Source organism: Aquarana catesbeiana, linkage group LG01 (assembly GCF_042186555.1).
Source record: "Aquarana catesbeiana isolate 2022-GZ linkage group LG01, ASM4218655v1, whole genome shotgun sequence".
NCBI lineage: Eukaryota > Metazoa > Chordata > Amphibia > Anura > Ranidae > Aquarana > Aquarana catesbeiana.
This window is the reverse complement of record NC_133324.1, coordinates 524,301,927-524,318,176: the sequence shown is the minus strand read 5'-3', so window position 1 is coordinate 524,318,176 and position 16,250 is coordinate 524,301,927. Positions and strand designations below refer to the sequence as shown.

At 41.3% G+C, this 16,250-nt stretch overlaps 1 protein-coding gene across 17 annotated transcripts in view; it reads left to right on the top strand.

The window, feature by feature from the left end:
• PTPRS (protein tyrosine phosphatase receptor type S) overlaps window positions 1–16,250 on the top strand; it is a 744,226-nt gene that overhangs the window by 359,005 nt on the left and 368,971 nt on the right. For all 17 annotated transcript variants that reach the window (XM_073594561.1, XM_073594552.1, XM_073594489.1 and 14 more), the window contains one exon: window positions 5,351–5,484. In XM_073594561.1, the coding sequence (XP_073450662.1) occupies window positions 5,351–5,484 (134 nt within the window). The remainder of the gene's footprint in view (window positions 1–5,350; window positions 5,485–16,250) is intronic.

Genomic DNA, 16,250 nt, shown 5'->3' with positions numbered 1-16,250 from the left:
AATTAATTTTTTGCCTGTTCGCATGTTCTGCTGCAAACCGAACTGGGGGGTGTTTGGCTCATCCCTATCAGGGATAAACTGCGCAGCCTGTATACACGCCCACATGTGTGATGTCAATATCATGTGACCTGGCTAGCTCTGATCAACAAGTAATTATTCTCTCCCGCATAAAAGACACAACTGAGCATGTGCAGGTTGGCTACTCTGCCTGTGTAAGCTGGCCAGATAGACAGTGCAGGAGGGGAAGATCTGTGTATACAGGATAAAACAACCTTTTTACACAATACAGGGGATTAACCCCTTAAGTGCCACAGTGAGTATAACAAGCATGCTATGTTGCAAATACAGACAGATTTTACTGTTGTGGGTTTGGTAACACTTTAAGGTTTTTATGGAGGGAAATAGAAAAGAAGGTCCTCCCTATAGACTTTTAAAATCTGTGCACTGCAATGAGTGCAGGTTATTTCATGGTGAAAAGAGATAAAAAGAAAAAGGTTTTTTCAGTTTAACAGGTATATCAGTGGTGGGTTCTCTTCAATGTTAGAGGTGTTTCCACCATCACCGTTCTTTGTCGATGACATGTTTAAAATTTGAATTTACTTTAAAAATGTTCAAGTGCATTTCTGGTATTTCCTGAATTCACAATTCTGTCTACTCTATTTAACCATTTACAGACCTTGAACATATTACATTTGCCTGCAGGACCTTTAGTTAAAGTAGAACTAAAGGCATTTTTTCATTTTAAATTGAGTGAGGGTTATAACTAGAGGTCGACCGATATGGGTTTTTCTCTGGCCGATGCTGATATTTAGAAATCACGGTGGCCAATGGCCGATATGTGATGCCAATTTTATTAGGCCGAATTTTTTTTTTTTTTTTTTTCCCCTTCATTTCATAAAATCTAACAGTTAGACCCCTTTCACACTGGGGAGTTTTTTTTTTTTTTTTTCCAGGCGCTTTTGGGCTAAAAATAGCGCTTGTAAAACGGCTCCCCTGCAGTCTCAGTGTGAAAGCCCGAGTGCTTTCACACTGAGGTGATGCGCTGGCAGGATGTTAAAAAAAGTCCTGCAAGCAGCATCTTTAGAGCTGTGTATACCACCACTCCTGCCCATTAAAATGAATGCGCACCGCTGCCGAAGCGCCTGCAAAGCGTTTCAACAGCGGCGCTTCAGGGGAGCATTTAACCCCTTCCTCGGCTGCTATCTGGGTTATAAGCTCCCCGCTAGCAGCCGAATAGCGCCGCTAAAATGACGGTAATGCGCCGCTAAAACTAGCAGCGTTTTACCATCAATGCATGCCCGCTCCAGTGTGAAAGCAACCTTAAGTGATACAGAAAATTTTTTACATTTAAACATTTATTAAACAACACAAACCTCCAATCAGTTCACTTGTATGTAGAATTTAGATTTAAAAAAAATTAAAAAAAGCTATATCTTAAATAATAAATACACAAAAACAGGTAATCAAAACTTTTGGACGAAAAAAAAATGGGCTAACTTTACTGCTTTAGTTTTTTTTTTTAATTTATTAGTGTATTTTAAAAAAAAAAAAAATGAGTTTGAAAGACCGTGTGACATAAAATATTGCAACAACCGCTATTTTATTCCCTAGGGTCTCTGCTAAAAAAAAAAAAAAAATATATATATATATATATATATATATATATATAATGTTTGGGGTTCTAAGTGATTTTCTAGCAGAAAATACAGGATTTTTACTTGTAAGCAACAAATGTCAGAAAAGATTTAGTCTTTAAATGGTTAAACTGAGAGCTTCTTCACATGGAGTTCAGTTCATTCATAAGTGTAAACATTGTATCTCTTCAGGTTCCTTTTTTTAGAATTGTCAGGCTGCCCAGAGAGGAGAGAAGAAGATTTCAGGCAACTTGTATTGACTTCTATTACAGAAGTCATTTGCAAGTCGGCTGAAGTTATATCTGCCTTTTTTATCAGCACAATCGGCCGATGCCGATTAAGTAAAAAACACCAAATATCGGCCAATATATCGGTCGACCTCTAGTTATAACTCCTGTAATTATTTTTTTTCTTGCCTTGTGTTCCATAGGTGAGATTTCCCTGCACTTCCTGCCCCATAGCTAAAAAAGGAAGTGAGAGGAAATTCCCCCCACCTGCAATTTCTCCAAAACAAAGCGAAGCTAAAGCTGAATTAAAGCTTCTCAAAAGCTTTAGGTGATTCAAGCGAGCTTTGCCATAAACTTCTAAGTGGGCTTTGAAGATGCTTTGAGGCCATCTTAGTATCATCATGGGACCCTGGGCAAAGTAATGCTCTGGGGCCCCTACAAGTCTGCCATAATTTATGCACCTACTCTCAAGAATTATAACCCACTACTACTAAATGCATCCCATTCAATAAAAGGGTCTGTGCTGAAGCATTTAGGGGTTTAATACAGGTTGTGAGGAGGCAGCATTCCGCCTCCTCACTGCCTGTCAATTGCCTCTGAAAAGAAATCTGTGTGTGGATTGCTTTTCAGAGGAGTGGCAGTCTTTTTCAATCAGAGCAGCAGAGGGGGGCATTAGTGTAATTGTTTAGGGAGGAGGTGGTGTTTAAACATACCAATTTTCCAGCCACTAGTGTGCATATACTCCAATTTGCCACCTGTCCTGCACACCTTAACATACACACAGAATGTGTGTCTGTGTGTGCATCAGGGGGTGGAGTATGGACACAGCTGATGGGGCAGGCACAACAGAGATTGGATAGATCATAAGGAGGTGGGGCAAAATCATTGGCCTTTTCAGCAAACTGCACTGTTCACTCTGAATAGAGATGTGTAGTTAAAAAGACACACAAAAAAAGAAAAATAAATATCCATCAGTCCTAAATGTAGTAAGCAGGATGGACAATAAAATCAAGACTGATCTATAATCAGACATTACACTTTTCTTCATTTGTCAGAAGGCAGCATTAGCTATACATGTAGCTATGAAAGGCTAACCACATATACAAGCAGACACTAAGGTGTTAAATGCCATTGATACCGGAAGCACCAGCCTGTAGTTGTTAAGCTGTAAAGAGTTAACCATTTAGGTAAGCAGCAGTGTACATGTGTTAATTGAAGCAGAGTAGATAAGCACAGCGGCCCCTCCATAGGAGGCGCACGGGCTCCGCTCCCCCACCCAGCAGTCACAAAATAAATAAATATCATGAGATTGCAGACGAGGCGATTCATTTGCAGGCTTTTGACCTGCTTTGCGGCGCAATTACCCTGTTTCAGGGAACCCGGAAGTGACGTCTGCAGCTCCGTGGAACGCACGGCGTGAGCGGAGCTGCCTGTAAGGTAAGTGAGGTTCAGGGCTGCATTAGATGGGGCACAGTGAGGATGCATTAGATGGGGCTCAGTGAGGCTGCATTAGATGGGGCTCAGTGAGGCTGCATTAGATGGGGCTCAGTGAGGCTGCATTAGATGGGGCTCAGTGAGGCTGCATTAGATGGGGCTCAGTGAGGCTGCATTAGATGGGGCTCAGTGAGGCTGCATTAGATGGGGCACAGTGAGGCTGCATTAGATGGGGCACAGTGAGGCTGCATTAGATGGGGCACAGTGAGGCTGCATTAGATGGGGCACAGTGAGGCTGCATTAGATGGGGCACAGTGAGGCTGCATTAGATGGGGCACAGTGAGGCTGCATTAGATGGGGCACAGTGAGGCTGCATTAGATGGGGCACAGTGGCTGTATTTGAGGCACAGTGGCAGCATTTGATGGCACAGTGGGAGCATTTGATATGGCACAGTGGCTGCGTTTGATGGGCACAGTGGCGGCAATTCATGGGCACAGTGGCTGTGTTTGATGGTACAGTGGCGGCAATTGATGGGCAGAGTGGCTGCGTTTGATGGGCAGAGTGGCTGCGTTTTATGGCACAATGAGGCTGCACTTGATGGGGATTTTTCTCCAGAATTTGTCATTTTGTTTGTGCCCCCCAAAAAAATTTTGAGCACCAGTCGCCACTGTGTAGCACAGATAAGCGGCATGAGGTTTGCAAGAAGAGACAGTGAGGATCGGTATCTTACTCTCACTCCCTCCAGGATATACAGAATGTACTGTAGCTAGGTCCACTGCTGAAGCCACAATCCGACCAACCCTGATGTGGCTCCAAGTGCACCTCACCTGGGTTCACAACACATGAATTGTTGAACAAAAAAACCCCCTAGGATTGGGACTTTAACAGACCACCAGACCCATTCAAGTAAAAAATATTGTTTTATTGATCTTAAAAAAGACGTGAAAGCATCTATATTATACAGTATATTAAAAAATCAGAAAAGAAAATCAAACAAATCATTCCATACAGCATGGAGGCATAGTCAAGAACAGAGAAAAAAAAAAAAAAACTACAGGATGACAATCGTTAATGTACTCTCATGGGAGTGATGTACCCCGATACCCGACGAGTTTCCGGTAGCTCTGGTACCTTCATCAGGGATTTTGAGAATTGAAAATAATGTATACATGTATGGATTCTCTAAGAATGACCTTATGTTCATGTAGCACTCATGGCCCCTCAGATCAAATATTATATGTTCATTTGTGCCAGACCGACAATATAAGGATAGTGTATATGTTGAAAGAATGATGTCAGACCGGGTAAAAAAACGAGGCAGCTAGAGGAGAACCATTCATGGGAACCTGTTATGCGTCGGCTGCATGCCGGAAGGAACAATATTCTGGAACAGTCCCATAATGATTGGCTCAAGGCCAAAACCTTCTAATATGGAGATCTCACGAGGGGGTGCCTGCCTCTGTGGGTGCCTCCTTGCTGGGCTCACAACACAGGAGGAGAGGGCGGAGGAGGAGAAACTGACCAGCTCTCTATCTCTCTCTACTCTCCTGTCTGAAGGGAGGGGTGAACTGTCAGCACACACTCTATGCTCTATGAGAGAGACACTCATGTGACATCATGAATTTTATGCTCTTCTGTTTTTATATCAACAACCTTGTAAAATGTATCTTCAGCTAGAACCTTTTTATAATTTTGCATAGAATAAGGAGTCAGAGTCTGTCCGTTTTTATTGCTTTCTGTGCCACTATTGTAGAGACTTTTTTTTTTATCCACTGCTGGCGACAAAATTGTCTCTAGAACAGAAAGTGAGAGAAAACTATAACAGTCAGCATCAAAAATCCTATTTTTTAATAGAACCCTAGCCTGCTTTTAAATGCTGTCTGTGTCCTTATTGGAGATTTTCAATCCTTTCCTTTCTTGGTCACAATGCTATCATCAGGACAGGAAGTGAATGAAATTATCAGTGATGCCTTAACAATAATATACACGTGGTACAATAAAATAGGAAAACATTTCATTGCATGTTAACTTTCTATGTTTTTTTCTTTATGTAGTTCCTGGACAGCCAATGAATTTCAGAGCTGAAGCCAAATCAGAAACCAGCATTAGTCTCACCTGGAGTCCTCCACGCCAGGACAGTATTGTGAAGTATGAAGTGATTTACAAAGAAGGCGAGAAAGGGCCTGAGGTAGGTAGAGAATGGCTGTAAGTCCTGTATGCATTGTGTTTAGGTAAAGCAAGTGCCCATTTTAGAAAATATAAGTGCACAGTCTATAGTAAGAATGCAGCAGGTATACTGTGGGGTTGATTTACTAAAACTGTTCAAAATCTGGTGCAGCTCTGCATAAAAATCAGCTTCCAGGTTATGTCACAGCTTAATTGAACAAGCTGAAGTTAAAAGCTGATTGGCTACCATGCACAGCTGCATTAGATTTGGCACTATTCGGTTTTAGTAAATCTACCTGTGTATATTACTAAAAAATAGTGTGCACTAAGTTGTGTTGGTTGTTATCTTTACACACTTGGGGCTCTTTCAAACAGGCAGTCCGACCGACGGACTCTGCTTTGCTCAGCAGGGGACTGATCCACTGATCCTTGCTGAGCAGGGGGATGACAGGTCCGAATCCGCCCACTGTGCAAAAACGGACCTGTCAGAGCCCCGCTCTCCTCTATAGGGAGATTGAATGAAAACGGACCGCCTGTCTGTTTTGATCCAATCCCATCCGATCCTCCAGACAGATGGAAAATGGAGTCACTATACATCTGGATTTCACAGACAGGGTTGGATCAGATATCGACGGATGTCAGTGACATGTCACCGCTGACATCCGCCGCTCCATAGAGGTGAATGGAGCGTCCGATCAGGTCCGCCTGAAAAACTGACAGGCGGACCTGATTGGAAAGCCCTGTGAAAGGGGCCTTATACAGTTGTGTGAAAAAGTATTTACCCCCTTTCTGATTTTTTTTTTTTTTTTTCTTGCATATTTGTCACACTTAAATGACTCTTATTATTACACAAAGATAACCAGAAACGCAGTTTTTAAATGATGGTTTCATTGATTAAGGCAAAAAAGCTGTCCAAACCTGCCTGGCTTTAAGTGAAAAAGTAATCGCCCCTCCCAAACCTAATAACTGGTTGTGCCACCCTTGGCGGCAACAACTACAATCAAGTGTTTGCGATAACTGGAAATGAGTCTTTCACATTGCTGTGGAGCAATTTTGGCCCACTCTTCTTTGTAGAATTGTTTTAATTCAGCCACATTGGAGGGTTTTCCAGCATGAACGGCCTGTGTAAGGTCATGATACAGCACCTCAATTGGATTTAAGTCCGTGCTTTGACTAGGCCACTCCAAAACCTAAATTTTGCTTTCTTTGAACCATTTGGAGATGGACTTGCTGTAGTGTTTCGGATCATTGTTCTGCTGCTTAACCCAAGTGCACTTGAGCTTGAGGTCACAAACCGATGGCCGGACATTCTTCTTTAGGATTTTCTGGTAGAGCTCAGAATTCATGGTTCCATCAATTAAGGTAATCATCCAGGTCCTGAAGCTGCAAAGCAGTCCCAGACCATCACGCTACCACCACCATGTCTGACTGTTGGTGTGATGTTCTTGTTATGAATTTTATGCCAGATGTAATGGGACGCACACCTTCCAAAAAGTAACATTTTTGTCTCATCAGTCCACAGAATATTTGCCTAAAAGTCTTGGGGATAATTGAGATTTTTTTTTGGTAAATTTGAGATGAGCCTTTGTGTTCTTTTTGGTCAGCAGTGGCTTTGGCCTTGTAAGTCTCCCATGGATGCCATTTTTGCCCAGTCTCTTTCTTATTGTTGAATCATAAACACTGATCTTACCTGAGGCAAGTGAGGCCTGCAGTTCTTTAGATGTTCTGGGTTCTTTTATGACCTCCTGGATGAGTTGTCATCATGCTCTTGGAGTCATTTTTGTAGGCCGGCCACTCCTGAAAAGGTTCACCACTGTTCTGAGTTATCTCCATTTGTGGATAATGGCTCTCCCCGTGGTTCACTGGAGTACCAAAGCGTTAGAAATGGCTTTGAAACCTTTCCTGGACCGATACATGTACATTACTTTGTTTCTAATCTGTTCTGTTTTTTTTCGATTTTTGGCATGATGTGTGGCTTTTTGTGATCTGTTAGCGTGCTTCACTTTGTCAGACAGCTTCTATTTATGTGATTTCTTGATTCAACAGGTCTGGCAGTAATCAGGCCTGGGTGTGGCAAGTGAAATTTAACTAAACTTTCCAAAAAATTGTGGTTAATCACAGTTCCTTCATAATTCAGCATGGGAGGGGGCAATTACTATTTCACATAGGGCCAGGCAGGTTTGAACAGCTTTTTTCCCTTAATAAATTAAATAATAATTTAAAAACTGCATATTGGATTTACTCGAGTTATCTTTGCATAATATTAAAACTTGTTTGATGATCTGAATTATTTAAGTGTGAGAGATATGCAAAAAAAAAAAATCAGGAAGGGGGCAAATACTTTTTCACACAACTGTAGTATGAGGAGTGGAAAATCAGCGTTCAGTGTATTCTGGTGTGGGATATGCCTGCTCTTTCTTTAAGCTTCATTAGTATGATTAATCATTTTTCCCATAAATGCAAGCAAAAAAAATGCTACTTAAAAAAAATATTTATCTGCTACAAGTGGTTAAACTGGACCTAGTATCAGATATCATTTTTCATTTTAGGTACACGTATGCAATTTAATGTCTATGTTCCACATTTGTGGTTATGTATCTCCTCTCACAGAAATCATGGTACTTGCCCTGGCATTTTTTATTTTATCAAGTAGGTAAAATTTAAAATACTAGCACTAATATTATCATAAATTTACTTCTCGACAGCTTGGAAGGTTACCCTTAAAACCCCAAATTTAAAACTAAGGAGAACTGCTAAAAACATTAGAGGGTCACACATCTTGGGTTGGTAGGGTAGTTTCAAGTCATAAAGTCAAATTTTTTTAGGACTGGCTCAACTTATTTATGTTAATTTTTCCTCCAACTCCTAAGCAGATGCTTTGTGGCCCGAGGCTGATCCCTCCATCGGATTGGCCTTCAGCGCCTCCATCTTAACGAAGGGAAGCAGGCAGTGGAGCCTTGCGGCTTCACTGCCCGTTTCCTACTGCGCATGCGCACGGCGCTTTGTGAATGGCCCCGTGGTTTTCTGGGGGACACACAGTTCCCAGAAGGCAACGGGGCCGCTCGCCGAAGAGGATTAAGCGCCGCGGAATAGGAAGAGGCAGATTAGGAAGACTGCCTAGCAACAAGGGTTTCAAGTAAGTTAAAAAAAAAAAATTTCAAATGTTTTTGTTTTTGTTTTTTTTAATTTTTTTTTAAAGATTTTTGATGCAATTTTTTATTTTAGGGTGGCCCTCCACTTTAAGCTATTAAAGGCTTTCACATAGTATGCTATGTCAGTTTCTAACATCTTATAGTATCCTGAGAGAAGACCACCTGGTCCAGGACTTTCCAGGTTTCGTAATTTTTTTTTTTATAGCCCCATGCAATTCCTCCATTGGTATAGGAATTCATTCACTGCCTCATAGTAAAGGCCACTTCTAAATGTGAGAAACAAAAAATAAATAAATAAGTAATAAAAATGGAGACGTATTCACATACTTTTCATATAAAGTCCCACTAAGTACCCTCACCCCCCCCCCCCCCTGCCCTTTTTTTCACTTCTATATGTTACTGCTCTGAAATAGGGCCGAAACAATTGATTAATCAAATGTGAAAATAGTTGTCAACTATGTTTGGATCAATGTTTTTTTATTGTTTTATAATAGATCCAAGAAAAAAAAGAAAAGAAAACAATGTAGACATTGTACGTCTTGTTACGAAGTAGTGTGTACACTTCAATACATAGAAATATGTTATATGAGTTGGGTTAACAGAAAAGCAAAAGTTTATACAAAAGCAGAAACTTATACGTCAGGTATACTTATATGGTTACCATGAAGTTGTGGTTCCTACTCCCCCAAGAAACCTCAATGGGACCTCTTTTGTTACTTGGGGGAGACATAAATCTAGTGTCTTTTGCATAACCTAAATATGAAACATTACTAAAATTCTCAATTCTGACTTGTTGCTATATCATGACCAAACTAAGGGTAATTTCTATTACATCACAGGAATTTCGCAGCACCCGACCATTGTTCCCATGGTAATCACAATCTTTTTTCTTTAGCTAGACAATCTCCACTGGAAGCCATGGCTAATTCATAACTATCATTTCTGTTTTCCACAATCTTTTTATACTCAGTCTTGCAGCTAGCAGGATGTGTGTGGTTACATGTCTGAAGGGCTGTGGTACAGAGTCTATATTGAGGTTTAAGATCGCCAAGTATGGTGACAGGGGGATATGTTGTGTTGCAATATCCATTAGGACTTGGAAAATAGTTTTCCAATAATTTTTGAGACGGTTGCACTGCCAAAATATGTGAAGCATGTCACCTTTGTTTGAATTGCATCTCCAACATATCTCTGGGGAATTTGTACTAAAGAATGCAAGTTTTGAAGGGGTTATGTACCATCTATGGGACAGTTTTTGGGCGAGTTCCCATAAAGCAGAGCATTTAGTTGCTTTGTATATTGATTGTACGGCTCGCTGCCATTGATGTTCTGTGTATTATTTTTGTCCTAAATCAGTCTCCCAGAGTTTTTGGTGTAGAATATTATAGAATAAAGATAACCCCTTTGCTTTTGGGGATGGATTTGTTAAAAATTCCCATGCTTTTGGATGTATTGTATATAGGGGAAGACGTATTGTATCAAGGCAGGGTTTGACACGAATATACTTGAATAAATCGGTATGCGGTAGTTTAAATTTGCATTGTAGAAGAGCGAAAGGGTTTCAGTCGGGAGCTTTGGAATAAGTCTTGAATGGATTTGATTCCCTGACAGGACCACATGGATAGCGATAAATCTGGTGATAGGTGGTGAAGGGACTCAATTGGGATTGGTATCAGTGGAGTGTTAGGGAAGGTATGACTAGTTTGGGCCCGTATTTTCCATGCAATAGCCGGGGTTTTCATTGTAGGGGGTAATGCCGACGGTATTTGTGAGGGGTGCTCATCAGCCACTATAATTTGGGCGCAGTAGCGATGAACACTCTATTTTGCCCTACAGCTTACCAAGATCTGGGTGGAACCATTTGGTGAGTTGGTCCAGTGCTGATGCTAAGTAGTAGTCCTCAAAGTCAATGGATACTGAACCTCCCGCTAATTTGTGTTTTCATGAGTGTAAAATGTGCGCTTCTAGGTTTGGTATTTTTCCATATACATTTGTTGAATACGGTTTGGAGAGATTTGAAAAAGTATTTGGGTATGGGAATGGGAAGAGTCCTGAATAAGTAAAGAATTTGTGGCAGGTGGAGCATTTTGAATGCTGCCAGTATGCCGGACCAGGATAATTCTAGCTTTGTTATAGATTATAGATTATGATATGTTCTTGTCTAATCAGGCAAAAGGGTATTGGACCTGTAGTAAACTTTTGGTTGTGGCGCCTAATTTAAGATCTAGAATGTGCGATTTGGTCCGTTGTCAACTATTTTCATTATCGATTAGTTGGTCAGCCAATAAGTTGGCCTGCATACAGAATGCATTATTTGTTTACATATCAGGAAATACAGTGCAGCACACGTACAGCTTAGTGCACTGCTCAGCTAACTGCATAGGTGTGAACCAAGCCTTATGCTGGTCATACACGTATCTATTTTCGGACGAGAATATTCATACGAAAAATCTTTGACCCCACTAACGATTAGAAAATCAAACAAATGTTATTAAAATGAAATAACATTTTTTTGAAGGAACATTGTTTTTTTATGGCCAGCATAAGTGACCGCAGGTGCAGGTAGCTTTTATCAAGCCACCTGCCTATGACAAGGAAGTCTGTCATACATAATATATTACAGTTCTGTCTGAAAATCGGCAAAAGTGTCTTTAATTTTTTTTTCTTTAAATAAAAATGTTGATCTCTGAGTCTGATATTTACCAGATTCAACCTCTATTAGTATATACAGTATATCTCTTCTGTCTGTTATTCTCAGAGTGGATTAGAGATTTTGCCTACTAACCATATAGCTAGTTATTTATATTTACCACTGCATATAGATATTTAAGAAGAAATTACCTTTTTTTTAACTTTACATATTAACTAAATTAAACACCACACTTTTTTTAAGGTCATTATCCGATTAATCGTAACAATAATTGGCCAACTATTCGATTATGAAAATAATCATTAGTTGCAGTCCCACTCTGAAATAATCTTCAAGAGTTCTTTAAAATTCCTTGAGGCTAAACTCAATTTATGTTGTGATTCTAATCTTGCTGTCTGTCATATTAGGAATTCAAATGCTGCTTGTCTTTTTTCTAGAGTTAGCGCCGGTTCACATTAGAAGCGGCACGACTTGCAGGTCGCCTCACCGAGGCGACCTGCACACGACTGCCGCGGCGACTTGCAAGACGACTTCTGTATAGAAGTCTATGCAAGTCGCCCCCAAAGTAGTACAGGAACCTTTCTTCTTAGAACGGTTCCATTGTACAGAACGGGAGGCAACTTGTCAGGCGGCTAGGTCGCCTGACAAGTCGCCCCCGTGTGAACCGGCTCTAAGTAGACTTGCCTGTATGCAGTTAACCACTTCAGCCTCGGAAGATTTGGCTGCTCAATGACCAGAGCACTTTTTACAATTTGGCACTGCGCTGCTTTAACTGGTAATTGCGTGGTCATGCAATGCTGTACCCAAACTAAATTTGCGTCCTTTTTTTCCCACAAATAGCTTTCTTTTGATGGTATTTGATTGCCTCTTCGATTTTTAGTTTTTGCAATATAAACAGAAAAAGACCAAAAGTTTGGAAAAAAAATGATAATTTCTACTTTTTGTTATAAAAAAAAATCCAATAAACTTAATTTTAGTCATACATTTAGGCCAAAAACAAAAATTGTAATTTTCCCGAAACTTGTGGCAAAATATAAAATATTCCATGGACACAACATGCCTCTAAGCAAATAGTTTGAAGTGTCTACTTTCCAAAATGGGGTCATTTGTGGGGGTTTTGTGTAGAGGTCGACCGATATGGGTTTTTCTCTGGCCGATGCCGATATTTAGAAATCGTGGTGGCCGATGGCCACCTGGAATAGAGTTTTAGCTACAGAGATCTATGTGTTATATTACTGAGCGAATTTATGATTAAGTGCAAGTTTCAGGTTCTTGCAACCATCGATCCCAAATTTTGTTATATTTGGTCGGGCATCCTCTATTAATGTAAATATGTTTTTTGTATGGCAAGGTAGTGTTAACTTCTATTTTCCACTCTGTCACACTGGGAGGGGATGGTCTCATCCACTTTCTTGCAATAATTTTTCTGACGGAGAATAGAGTCTCGTGTAGGAATACCTTGGTAAATTTATCAACTGTGTCTGGAAATATCCCTTGGAGACATTGTTTTGGTTCTAGCGTTATTGGGGAACCCATGGTGTCGTGTAGAAATGTTATGACCTGTTTCCATAATTGTTGAATCTTGGGGCATGTCCATATTAAATGAAAGAACGTACCTGTTTCTTGGCCGCACATCGGGCATAGAGTAGACTGATTACGCTTATATCTGGCTACTCGAATTGGGGTGAGGTATGTTCTATGTGTTATGTAAATCTGAGAGAGTCTGTCCGATAGTTTTGGTGATACTGCTTTGCATGTCTCGAGGGCTTCCTCCCACTCCTCATTTTCCATCAGGCCTACCTCTCTCTCCCATGGAGGCTTCAAATCAAACGCTATTTTTGACGAGGTAGGAGTTAGAAGCATCTTATAAAATGTGGATATTAGTCCACGTGGGTCTGTATTTTTAATAATAGCCATAACGGGATGAAGAGTAGGCGGAGCCCCAACCTGCAAGAATTGTGTTTGGGTTGCATGTCTTACTTGCAGGTATCTGAAGAACATGGAGTTTGGAAGAGAAAACTCCTCTTTGAGTGTATCGTAAGCTTTGAGAGTTCCATTGAACAGCAGATGATGTATATAGTAAATTCCCCTAGACTCCCACAACTCCGAGTCCGGCATGTTAATGAATTCTGACATGTCTCTATTGTGCCATATCGGTGTGTGATCGTGTAGTCTTGGTATTTCTAGTTTGGTAGAAGCAAGGTCCCAATGCGTCTATAATGGTGTAACAAGGACTTCTTGTCTCCCCCCACTTCAGTATTCCTGGATCCCGCCGAAATTGCGTAAAGAGAATCGCCTGTGAGTTGCACACTTTTGGAGCAAAGAAGGGTCAGGAAGCGTACATTGTCTGTCTTGTCTATATGGAATAGTTGTGATAATTGTGATGCAATGTAATAAAGGTTCAGATCCGGTAGAGCCATTCCCCCCATGTCTGTCGGGTTTTTAAGCGCTGACCATGCGATTTTATGTCTGCTAGTCCCCCACACAAAGGGTTTGAGTAAAGCTTCGAGAGACTTAAAGTGTTTTAATGGGAGATAGAGTGGGGTATGCCACAATATGTAAAGTATTTTTGGGAGAAGAACCATTTTTATCAGATTTATGCGACCCCATACTCCTAGTGGTAGACGGGCCCAAGTACGTATTTTGGTTTTGACTAGTGAAAAGAGGGGTTCAATGTTGAGGGGAATATAATCAGCCGGGTCTCTGGATATATGGATTCCCAGGTGTTTGATTGTGTCTGCTCTTTTTAGTGGGGTGTCTGTCCATGATTCAGATGGTGGGAAGCTGTCTATAGGTAGTATCTGAGACTTTTCCCAGTTCATCTTTAAACCGGAAAACGTTCCGAAGTGTTCGATCAACTGTAATGCTTTTTGAAGGGATGGGCCTGAGTCAGCGAGATATAATAGAGTATCGTCCGCGTATAAACTAATTTTTTCAGTTAGAGTTCCCATTTGTAGACCCACGATCTCAGGGTTTGCACGGATCGACACAGCCAAAGGCTCTGCAGCTAAGGCATAGAGAAGTGGGGAAAGAGGGCAGCCCTGTCTCGTGCCTCGACTGAGGTCAAACTCTTGAGACGGCCACCCGTTCGCCACCACTCTAGCTGTGGGACTTTGGTAAAGTAGTTTGATCCACTTAAGGAATCTGGGGCCAAAGCCATATTTTCCCAAGCATTGCCATAAGTATCCCCACTCTACAGAGTCAAATGCCTTGGCCGTATCAAGCGTTACAATCACCCGGGATCCTACATTTTCATGTGTAGCCTGTAAATTTATAAACAATTTTCGTAGGTTGAACGAGGTGTTACGACCAGGCATGAACCCCGCCTGATCCGTATGTATCAGAGAGAGAATGACTTGATTGAGTCGGAGGGAGAGTACCTTGGCTAGTATCTTGATCTCTACTTGTAATAGGGAGATTGGGCGGCAGGATTCGGGGTATCCTGGATCTTTTCCCGGTTTGGGTATGAGGACTATTGTTGCCTCTCTCATGGAAGCGGGAAGTGTAAATGTCTCAAATAGGTGGTTATATAAAGTTAGGAGTTTTGGGATCAGAAAATCGCTGAATTGGGAGTAAAATTCTATTGGTAGGCCGTCCGAGCCCGGGGATTTGGACCTGGCAAATCCAGCAATAGCTAACGCTATTTCTTCCTCAGTGAGTGGTGCCTCAAGGGGATTAACCTGGTCTTCTGTTAATTGGGGGAGTGACGTCTCCTCCAAAAAGGAGTTCATTGGGCCCTTATCCTCAGGACTTTTTGAGGTGTAGAGGTCAATGAAGAAACCCCTAAACATAGATGTCACTATGAGGGGATTTATAATGGATTCACCGCCAGGACCGTGTAAAGATATTACCACAGGGGGTCTATCTTCATTGTGTACTAGATACGCCAGGAGCTTGCCAGCCTTCTCCCCGTGCTCAAACAGCTTTTGTCTAGCAAAGAACATTTTGTGTCGTTCTTTCCCATATTGGAGTTGGGCTACTACTCTGGTCTGAAGTTTAAGTAGGTCTGCATTTGCGGAAGAGGGATCATCTATATAATTTTGTTCAGATTGGGATAGTACCGTTATCGCTCTATCAAGCTCTCCAGAGGAATCTGTTTTAATTCTGTTAATGCGGGTTGAGAGTATCATGCGAACATGAGATTTAAAAGACTCCCAGACTGCTGCCAGGGGAGCTGAGCGATCGTTGTTCCTGAAGAACAACTTCCACTCATTCATAAGTTCATCATCCTCAGGAAGTAGTGAGAGCCAGAACGGGTTTAATCGCCAATTCCGCTTTGGTTTGTCAGTGGGCACATTTAGTGTAATCCAGTATGGGCTATGGTCAGACAACAGTCTGGGAGAAAAGGTCGTCTCTAGTAGTCGGGGTGCGAGACTTTATGATAGCAATATCATGTCAATTCTAGACATAGAGCCGTGGGAGGAAGAGAAACAAGAGAAGGATTGTTTGTGTGGGTATTTGTATCTCCAAGAATCCACAAGGTGAAAGGAGGAAATTAGCTTGGCAAATTTGGTTTCTCTGTTGGTTATTGGATGTGGATTCGAGGGTTGAAGTCTATCTACCGATGGGTTTAGTGTGGTGTTAAAATCCCCCAGCCAGACCGCCTGGACTGCATTGACTTCTATTACAGAAGTCATTTGCAAGTCCCGCTGAAGTTATCGGCTTTTTTTATCAGCACAATCGGCCGATGCCGATTAAGTAAAAAAAGCCAAATATCGGCCGATATATCGGTCGACCTCTAGTTTTGTGCTATCTTGACATTTCATGACCTCCGAAACTGATAGGTAGTGAGGAAGTGATATTACCGTTTTATGCCCTTAGAAAGTCTGAAGGCGGTGATTGGTTTTCAGGGTCCTGTAAACGACTAGGCTCCCAAAAAGTCACACATGTGCTTTCCCCTGACTCAGGAGAAGCAGCAGAATGTATTTTGGGGTGTAAATCCACATATGCCCATGGCATGTTTTAGCAATATATAATTTGGTGACA